General features: G+C 37.0%; 1 protein-coding gene across 1 annotated transcript; it reads right to left on the bottom strand.

Moving 5' to 3' along the window:
- Positions 1–1364: 1364 nt before the first annotated feature.
- On the bottom strand, positions 1365–1742 carry LOC138864818 (uncharacterized). Its single transcript, XM_070133423.1, has one exon. The coding sequence runs from the start codon at positions 1740–1742 to the stop codon at positions 1365–1367; it is 378 nt and encodes a 125-aa protein (XP_069989524.1).
- Positions 1743–11304: the final 9562 nt, after the last annotated feature.

Below are 11304 nucleotides of genomic sequence, written 5' to 3'. Positions count from 1 at the left end.
TGCATCTCTGTATTCATGCACAAGAATCAATATCCGCAAATTCAAAAGAACTAGAAAAAGACCAACAAACACACGAAAAAAATAACAACAACAACAACAACAACAACAAAAACATAACAACAACAACAACAAAATCCAACAACCAACAATCCCAGCAAAAGAAAACAATAAAAAAAAATCATAAGACAATAATAATAGTAATAAAAAAAAATGAATAAGAAAAAAAAATGCTAAATCAGGGTGGACCAGAAGCGCGACAGAGGAGAGGCAACAAAATCCAACAACCAACAATCCCAGCAAAAGAAAACGATAAAACAACAACAAAAATCATAAGACAATAATAATAATGATAAAAAATGAATAAGAAAAAAAAGCTAAATCAGGGTGGAACAGAAGCGCGACAGAGGAGAGGCAACAAAATCCAACAACCAACAATCCCAGCAAAAGAAAACAATAAAAAAACAACCAAAATCATAAGACAATAATAATAGTAATGAAAAAATGAATCAAAAAAATGCTAAATCAGGGTGGAACAGAAGCGCGACAGAGGAGAGGCAGCCACGAGAGTGCTTGGTCGGTCAAGAGGATGAGTTTCCATTTGGGGTCAAAGAACGTCTCAATTTGACAGCAGGCAATCCATCACAGGTCAGGTTGATTTCTTCGTGGGAGGGTTGGGGGGGTGAGGGGAGGTGAGGGGAGAAGGTGGAGGTGGGAGAGAGGGAGGAGGAGGAGGGAAAGGAGGGGGAGAGGGAGGACGGGAAGGAGGGGAGAGGGAGGAGGAAGAGGAGGAAGGGGTGGTGGCAAAAGAGGGGGTGAGGGAGAGGGAGGAGGAGGAGGTGGGTGGGGGAAGGGGGAGGAGGAGGGAAGGGAGGGGAGGAGAGGGAGGACGGGAACGAGGGGGAGGGAGGAGGAGGGAGGAGATGGAGGAAGGTGTAGTGGCGAAAGAGGGGGAGGAGGAGGAGGAGGAGGAGGAGATGATAGGGAGTCGGGGAGGGTAGGGAGAAGGGAGGGAATCTGGGAAAGGGGAAAGGGAGAGACAGGGAGAAGGGGGAGCGAAGAAAGGGAGCCGTGGATGGGGAAGAGAGAGAACCAGGGAGGGAGGGAGGGGAGAAGGGAGCTGGCAGCAGGTGAGGGGGAAGAAGGAGGGAGCCAGGTAGAAAGGAAAGAATGAAAAGAGAGGGTAGTGGGGGAGGCGAAATGGGATGTTTGGCAATGGGGGAGAGAGGGAGAAGGGAGTGAGAAGGAGAAAATTGGGAAAGCGAGAAAAGGGTTGAAGGGAAAGGAGGGGGTGAGGGAAGGACAAGGTAAGAGAGGTAAGAGCAGGCGGTAAAAGGGAGGTGAGCTATAAGGAAGGAGAATAAGGGTTAACAGAAAGGGCCATGGGGGTACGTTCTGGAGGGCCATGGGGTACGTTCTGGAGGGCCATGGGGTACGTTCTGGAGGGCCATGGGGTACGTTCTAGAGGACCATGGGGTATTTTCTCGAAAGCCATGGGGTACTTTGTGGAGGGCCATGGGGTACGTTCTGGAGGGCCATGAGGGTACTTTCTGGAGGGCCATGAGGGTACTTTCTGGAGGGCCATGAGGGTACTTTCTGGAGGGCCATGAGGGTACTTTCTGGAGGGCCATGGGGGTACGTTCTGGAGGGCCATGGGATACTTTCTGGAGGGTCATGAGGGTACTTTCTGGAGGGCCACGGGGGTACTCCCTGGATGGCCATGAGGGTACTTCCTGGAGGGCCATGGTGCACCGTGAAAAGTGTGACTCCGAATTAAACTGGAATTTGTCTCACCCACACTGCCCTATAGATAATCATCTCTCACATATCAATAAACAAGCCTTTCCATACAGTGTTCTTGTCCTATAACACTTGACATCATTTCAACATTCATAACTAGTAATAACTGAATCTGAAAGGATGGCAGATAGTGAACGGAGCCATGGAAATTATTATATATCAGGGAACGCAAAATAGAAAAGATTGTGAACCAGCGGTATAGATATATGTCAAAAGAAGGACTGATAAGGGAGAGGTGAAAGGAGGGTGGACGAAGGAGGGAAGAAAGGAGGGAGAGGGAGGGAGTCGACTTATAAATGCTAATAACGCGTAAGATTTTATTAGTCTGAACGATCATACTATACTAGGAAGAGAATGTGTAATTTCAACCTCATTCTTTCATTCTTTTTAGGGTTACTAATCTAATAATGCATTATTTTCTTGACGATGACAAAAATTTGCATTTCAATAGATGGGTAATTGTCAGTGACTTATTCTAGAAGCATAATTACCATTTATTAGGAAGGAAATAGTGGTGTAGATGCTGAGAATTAATGGATGTACTTACAAGCATGCATAAATACACGCACAAACACTAGCACTTGCATACACAAGCACATCTATCTGTCTATTAGTCTCTTTATATCTATATATATTCTTGTATATGTGTGTGTATATGACTATATACATATATACATATATATATATATATATATATATATATATATATGTATATGTATATATATACATATATATATATATATATATATATATATATATATATATATATATATATATATATATATATATATATATCTTTATCTCTCTCTTTATCTCTCTCTCTCTCTCCTCCCTCCTCCCTCCCGCTCTCTCTCTCTCCCTCTCTCTCTCTCTCCCTCCCTCTCTTTCCCTCTCCTCTCCCTCTTCCTTCATCTCTCTCTCTCTCTCTCCCTCTCCCTCTCCCTCTCTCTCTCTCCCTCCCTCCCTCTCTCTCTCTCTCTCCCTCCCTCCCTCTCTCTCTCTCTCTCTCAAAAAAAAAAAAAAAAAAAAAAAAAAAAAAAAAAAGCATGACGGACATTCGGACACCACCGTGCGAGAGGAGATGCAAATCCTTCGCTTCGCAAGGAGGAAAAACACCCACTCGGAGCAAAGGCGACTGACGCAGTTGGGGGGCCTCTGTGCTTGGTTTGCGTTTTTGTTTTGTTTTGTTTGTTTCTGTTTTTGCTTTTTTTGTGTGTGGTTTGTTTGTTTGCTTGTTTCTATTTTTGCTTGTTTTTGTTTGTTTGTTTCTGCTTTGTGTGTGTGTGGTTTGTTTGCTTGTTTTTGTTTGTGCTTGTTTTGTGTTTTTTGTGTGGTTTGTTTGTTTCTGTTTTTGATTGTTTTGTGTTTTTTGTGTGGCTTGTTTGTTTGCTTGTTTCTGTTTGTGCTTGTTTTTTTTTGTTTGTTTGTTTCTGTTTTTGCTGTGTGGTTTGTTTGTTTCTGTTTTTGATTGTTTTGTGTTTTTTGTGTGGCTTGTTTGTTTGCTTGTTTCTGTTTGTGCTTGTTTTGTGTTTTTTGTTTTGTTTTGTTTTTGTTTGTTTGTGCTTGTTTTTTTGTTTTTTGTGTGGTTTGTTTGTTTGCTTGTTTCTGTTTGTGCTTGTTTTGTGTTTTTGCTTTGTTTTGTTTGGTTGCTTGTTTCTGTTTTTGCTTGTTTTGTGTTTTTGTGTGTTTTTGTTTTGTTTTGTGTTTTTTGTTTTTGTTTGTTTGCTTGTTTCTGTTTGTGCTTGTTTTGTGTTTCTTGTGTGGTTTGTTTGTTTGCTTGTTTTATGTTTTTTGTGTGGTTTGTTTGTTTGCTTGTTTCTGTTTGTGCTTGTTTTGTTTTTGTTTTGTTTTGTTTGTTTGCTTGTTTCAGTTTGTGCTTGTTTTGTGTTTTTTGTTTTGTTTGTTTGTTTGCTTGTTTCAGTTTGTACTTGTTTTGTGTTTTTTGTTTTGTTTGTTTGTTTGCTTGTTTTGTGTTTTTTGTTTTGTTTGTTTGTTTGCTTGTTTCAGTTTGTACTTGTTTGTGTGTTTGCTTTGTTTTGTTTGTTTGCTTGTTTCTGTTTTTGCTTGTTTTGTTTGTTTTTTGTTTTGTTTGTTTGTTTGCTTGTTTTGTTTTTGTTTTTTGTTTTGTTTGTTTGTTTGCTTGTTTCAGTTTGTACTTGTTTTGTGTTTTTGTTTTGTTTGTTTGTTTGCTTGTTTGTTTGTGTTTTTTGTTTTGTTTGTTTGTTTGCTTGGTTTTGTTTTGTTTTTTGTTTTGTTTTGTTTGTTTGCTTGTTTCAGTTTGTACTTGTTTTGTGTTTCTTTGTTTTGTTTGTTTGTTTGCTTGTTTTATGTTTTTTGTGTGGTTTGTTTGTTTGCTTGTTTCAGTTTGTACTTGTTTTGTGTTTTTGTTTTGTTTGTTTGTTTGCTTGTTTTTGTGTGTTTTTTTTTGTGTGTGTTTTTTGTGTGGTTTGGCTTACTTGTTTTTCTTCTGTTTTACTAGTGTTTGTTTGTTTGTTTGTTTTTCTTCTATTTTACTCCTCTGTGTATCATCACTATTGTTATTACTATCATTATTACTATCATTGTTATTATCATCGTTATTATTAATATTAGTGTTATTATTGTTGTTATAGTTATTATTGTTATTGTTGCCATTAATTATTCTTTTTATTTCTACGTTGCCCTAGTTTTCCTTTTTTATCTTTCCATTTAAAAAAAAATCCATTTTTTATTTAGTTTACTGATACAGAGGGAGGGAGAGAGAAGGGAGAGAGAAGAGGGAGGAGAGAGAAGATACTGATACGGAGGGAGGGAGAGAGGAAGGAGTAAAAAAATAAATATATAAAAATTAAATTATATGCCAGAAGAAGGGGAGAGGAAAGGGAATAAATAAAGAGATAAAGAAGAGGAAGACCATAAGAAGGAAAGAAAAGAAAAGAGAAAATACAGGAAGGAAAAGGGTATTTCAGCATCCACTGTAACGCCTTCCGGACATAGCATTACTTAGCTGTCTGAGAGAATGTCTATCGACCCTCTTCGATAGACAGCGTGTCATTTCTGTCAGATTTTTTAATGTCGGGAGAGAGAGAGGATTTTTTGGGGGGGGTTGGTGGAAAGGGCGGGGGTTGTTTTGTGGATGTGTGTATCGGGTTGGATGGGGGTGGGGAAGGAGGGGGGGGAGAGGTAGGGTGTATCTAGGTCATGTTGTGTGTGTTGTGTTGTGTGCTTGTCTAGAGCTTGTTATGTATTTCTTTTTTAAGGTTATTTTATCTATCTGTCTGAACCCGTCTATCTTTTTGCCCCCGTAGAGCATATACATCATGTGTGTGTCCGTGTGTTAGTGTGTTTAAGTGTCTCTAGATATATGTATTCAGTATGTATCCATAGATCTATATAACTTCTTTTTTTTCTTTCTCACTTCCTTTTCTCCTCACTGACCGCAACCCCCTACCAATGAATTCCACAAACCCAACCACAAATAACATCTTTAAGAGAAAAAACACTATTTACTTGAGACTCCCCTAGCAACGAATCGCCCCCATAGAAAACGAGCGCTGATAGATCATCATTATCACCGATGTTTCTCGGACGAAATCGTAACACAAAGGGCCCGTTCGTGGATCACCCCGGATATTGCTGGATATCTCAGGAGTCGAGCGTTTTCGTAAGGCCGGATGCAGGGTAATAGAGCCATAGACGGAACTGTGTCCTTTGCAATGAATCCGTCCGAAATATGATGACTTCATCTATATTCGAGAGAAGGAGAGAGAGGGGGAGAGGGAGAGGGAAGGAGAGAAGGAGAGAGAGGGGGAGAGGGAGAGGGAAGGAGAGAAGGAGAGGGAGAAAGAGAAGGGGAGGGACAAGAAGACATAGAGGGAAGGAGACAGGGACAGGAAGAAAGAAAAAGAGGGATAGGGAGACAGAGATGAAGGGAGGGAGGGATGGAGAGGGATATATATATATATATATATATATATATATATATATATATATATATATATATATATATATATGCATATATACATATATATGCATATATACATATATATATATATATATATATATATATATATATATATATATATATATATATAAATATATATATATATATATATATGTATATACATATACATATATATATATATATATGCATATATATATATATATATATATATATATATATATATATATATATATATATATATATATATATATGTATATATATATATATATATATATATATATATATATATATATATACATATATATATATATATATATATATATATATATATATATATATATATATATATATATATATATATACATATACATACACACACAAACACACACACACAAATATGTGTATGTGTGTGTGTGTGAATGCATGTACACACACAGAGACACACAAACACACACACACACGCACACTTATGTAAGTGGGTATGTGCGTATATATGCACTAATTTTTATGTCTATCTATCTATCTATATAAAAACCAACTCTTAGAGACAATATGAACTAATGATTCCAAGAGACGCGGCGAGCACCGGAAACGGCCACTTGTTATCAGCTTAAATATGCAAATGACTTGTAAAAGAGGGAGTTGGGAAGGGAAGAAAGTCTTAAGTGTTTGGATATCAAATCTTTTTTGCATAAGAAATGGCATCAGACGAACGGAATGACAAGGGAATGTAGTGTGACGGAGATGATGGTCCGCTCTCATTCTTCCGCTGTTTGTCTGTCTGTCTGTCTGTCTTTCTCGCTCTTTCTCTGCACCAATCTGTCTGCGTTTCTGCCTGTCAGTCTGTCTGCCTCTCTTAGTACATATGTACATATATATGCATATATATATATATATATATATATATATATATATATATATATATATATATATATATATATATATATATATATATATATATATATATATATATATATATATATATATATATATATATATGTATATATATATATATATATATATATATATATATATATATATATATATATATATATATATATATATATATATATATATATTGGTCTTACGATGTTTTTTGTTTTTGTTTTGTTTAAAGTATTAAGAATTTTATCAAGAACGAATCTTGCAAATTTTAATATTTTCAACTAGTGCGATTTTTACCGCCATTACTATAAACCAGCAAAGACAGCATAGACGAAAATGCCAGATACGTTTAATCAATAAAAGTTTTCAAACGCCTAATCCTCATCATAGATATGAACCCAGAATATCACTTCCTATAACCAACCTCATGCAACGGCTTTGAATTCATCTTTATAACAAAATGGAAATCTAAATCGTCTGTCTATAAATCCCCATTTTGAATAAAAATATAGAAATAACTTTCATCAGAAGCTAGGAGAGTTAACGTCGAATCAAGGAACAGATATTTGAATAAAAAAATGGTTTATTCCGTGCTCCGTAAGCCTTCATTACAGTATTTTAATCCCTTGAAAAATAAAAGTTTGTGAAAGCAAAATAGAACAGGTAGAATACGATGCTTGGTTTTTGTTTGTTTATTTTTATCTATTATTATGATTTATTTATTTTTTGTCGGTGTTTCTTTTCCCTCTTTTGTCTTTGTATTTTCTTAAATAAAAGTTTGTGGAAGCAAAATAGAGCAGGTAGAAAGGGGAAGAGGAAGAGACGAAGGAAAAGGAAGATGAGAAGCAGGTGAAGAAGGAGAAGGAGGAGAAGAAGGAGAAGGAGGAGGAAAGGAAAAGAAGAAGGAAAAGAAAAAGAAGGAAAAGAAGAAGGATCAGGAAAAGAAAACGAAGAACGAAAAAGGAATAGGAAGATGAAAACGAGAACGCTACAGAAGGAGAAAGAGAGGAAGAAGGAGGAAAAAGGGAGGAAGAAGGAAGCAGCCAACCATGACTCTCCTGTATGATAAAATAGCGCGAGTTTATGCAGCGTTCCCCGCGGATCCATCCCGGAGCCCAAAACAAAAGATACTTTATGCAAATGATGTTAAATGACACGGGGATGCTGATCTCGAGATGGAAAGCTCGGCGCTGAGAGAAGGATCGGTCTTATCGGTCAGGGTGGGGCGGGGGGGGGGGAGGGTGGGGAGGGGGTTTTGGGGGGGGGTTGGGGTTGGGTATTGGGGGTGGATGAGGGGGGAGGGGTGGGTATTGGGGGTGGATGAGGGGGGAGGAGGGGGTGGGGGTGGGGTTTGGGGTTGGCTATTGGGGGTGGATGAGGGGGGAGGGGGTGGGGGTGGGGTTTGGGGTTGGGTATTGGGGGTGGACGAGGGGGGAGGGGGTGGGGCGAGGGGGGAAGGGGGTGGGTATTGGGGGTGGATGAGGGGGGAGGGGGTGGGACGAGGGGGGAGGAGGGGGTGGGGCGAGGGGGGAAGGGGGTGGGTATTGGGGGTGGATGAGGGGGGAGGGGGTGGGACGAGGGGGAAGGAGGGGGTGGGGCGAGGGGTTGGCTATTGGGGGTGGATGAGGGGGGAGGAGGGGGTGGGGTTTGGGTATTGGGGGTGGATATTGGGGGTGGATGAGGGGGGGGACGAGGGGAGGAGGGGGAGAGGGTAAGGGAAGAGGGGGTGGGACGAAGGGGGAAGGGGGAGGGGGTGGGATGAGGGGAGTACGGGGTGGAGTGAGGGGAGGAGGAGGTAGGACAAGGGGGGAGAGGGTTGGGATTGGGTATTAGGGGTAGATGAGGGGGAGGATGTAAAGGGGAGGGGTTGGTGGGGGTGGGAGGGTGAGGGTAGAGGTGGGGGAGTATAAGGAGGGAGGGGGTAGTGGGGGTGGGTTGGTAGAGGAGTGAGGGATAGTGGGGTTGGGTGAGGGGAATAGGGATAGGGCCTGGGGATGTAGGGGAGAGATGGGGAAGTAGAATGAAGGATTTATTTGTATTTATTCTCTTGATCATTGTCTTTGCTTATACCTCCCCCCCCACCTCTCTCTCTCTCTCTCTCTCTCTCTCTCTCTCTCTCTCTCTGTCTATCTACCTCTATCTCTCTGTCTGTCTATCTGTGTCTATCTTCCACCCCTTCCCCCTGTGTGTGTGTGTTTGCTTGTCTCTCCTTCTTTAAGTCTCTCTCTCTACTTTTTTCCACCACTCCCCCCTCTTCCCTGCTCCCTCTCTGCCCCCTCCCCCTCTCCGCCCCCTCCCCCTCTTCCCTCTTCCACCCCCTCCACCCCCACCACTTTCTTCCACCCCCTACCCCTCCCCCCTCTTCCACCCCCTTCCCCTCCCTCCTCTCCACCCTATATAAAAGCTAAAGCAGGTAGGGGGAGGTAAGGACGGGGAGAAGGGGGGGGGGGAAATGACATGTCAAAGTGTCTCGTCTTAAAGATTCAAGGTCCATTTATGACGTGATTGATTCATGTCTGTGTTATTGTTATTGTTATTATGGTTTCTTTGAGAATTCGGGTTTTGTTTGCCGAAGTTATTTTTTTTTGTTCCTATGAATGTTATTGTTGTTGTTGTCATTATTGTTATCATCATTATAGTTATCATGATTATTATCATTATTTTAATGTTATCATTATTGTTATTATCATTGTTATCATTATTATCATCACTATTGTTATCATTATTGTTATTATCATTATCATCATTATTATTATCATTATTGTTATTATCATTATTGTTATTGTTATCATTATTGTTATTATCATTATTGTCCTTATTTTTATCTCTGTTATTAACATCATCACTATTGTTGTTGTTATTCTTACTCTTATTCTTATTATCATCCACCATTTCCTATCCATTTTGCTATAATCATCGTCATTGTCACTAATATAATCATCACTAGTATCATTATTATCATTATCAATAATTTCATTGTTATCATTATTATCACTAACATTGATACCATTGTTATCATTATCATTGATATAATCATTATCACTATCATCATTATTGCTATTCTTATAATTTCATAAATGCTATTATCGTTATCATTATCGTTATCATTATCATCATCCTCATCATTATCATCGTTATCATCACTGTTGTCATTATCATCAAATTCAAATTCATTTATGTACCCTCATTGTAATTTTTGATATGAACATCTGCATCACTACAGCAGTAAAAAAAAAAAAGAAAAAAGAAAAAAGAAAGAAAGAAAAAGAAAAAAAAAGAAAAGAAAAAACATAAAAAAGTACTTATTGCTGTAGTTATTCTTGATGTGATTTCTTGTGTCTGCCGCTTCGTGTTCTTTTTCTTTTTTTATGTCATAATTCTTATCATCACCGTTATTGTCGTAACTATTTGTGTTATCTTTATCATTGTCATTATACTTTTTATCTTTATCATAATCTTTATTGCTATTGTTATCATTATTATTAACATTATTATTATCATTACTATCATTATTATTTTATCATTATTATTTTATCATTATTATTGTCATTATCATTACCATTATCATAATCATGATCGATTATCATATTATTGTTATTGTTATCATTATTACTTTTATCATTATTACATTATCATTATCATCACCATTATTATCCTTGTTATCATTAACATCATTATCATTATGATATTATCATGATTATCATTGTTATCATTATCATTGTTACTATTGTTATATTACATTGTTATTATCATGATTATTATTGTTATTATCATAAGTATCATTAACAACATTATCATTAGCAGTAGTATTTTCAGTATAACTGTTATCATCGTTATTGTTTTATATATATATATATATATATATATATATATATATATATATATATATATATATATATATATATATATATATATATATATATATATATGTATATGAATATATATATATATATATATATATATATATATATATATATATATATATATATATATATATATATATATATATATATATATTGTATTACCATTGTTATTATTGTTATCATTATCATTACTACTATTTTTATTACTATTAATATCATTATTGTTATCATCATTATCATTAATAATATTGTAATTATCATTATCATTGTTATCATCATCATTATCAATATTACTATTGTTATGATTATTATTCTCATTATCATCATTATAATCATTCTCAACATCATCATTGTTATCACTACCATTACCGATACTATCATTATCATTATTACTATCATCATCCTTATTATCCTTTTACTGTTGTTACTTTTGACATTATTATTCTGATTACCATTATTGTTATTAATATCAATATCATCGTTATTATCATTATTTATACCATCATTATTCTTTTAATGATTATCACGGAAATCATAATCAATAACATAATTAATACTAGTGCCATTCTCTTTCTCGCTATTTCTATCAACGTTGCATCATTCTCGTTATATTCTAAGATACTACCACTGCCCTGATATCTCTGACGGATCTGACACACTCTTTGATTAGGAAATACTTTCACGGAAAGAAGAGAAGAAAAGATAAATGGAAATTCCCATACAAAAATAAATCATAGAAAACGTATAAATAGTTGCATCATTCTCGTTATATTCTAAAGTATTACCACTGTCCTGAAATATCTGACACACGCTCTT

This window comes from Penaeus vannamei, chromosome 18, assembly GCF_042767895.1.
Source record: "Penaeus vannamei isolate JL-2024 chromosome 18, ASM4276789v1, whole genome shotgun sequence".
Classification (NCBI taxonomy): domain Eukaryota; kingdom Metazoa; phylum Arthropoda; class Malacostraca; order Decapoda; family Penaeidae; genus Penaeus; species Penaeus vannamei.
The sequence above is the reverse complement of the archived record's forward strand: the minus strand, read 5'-3'. Positions and strand labels throughout refer to the sequence as shown.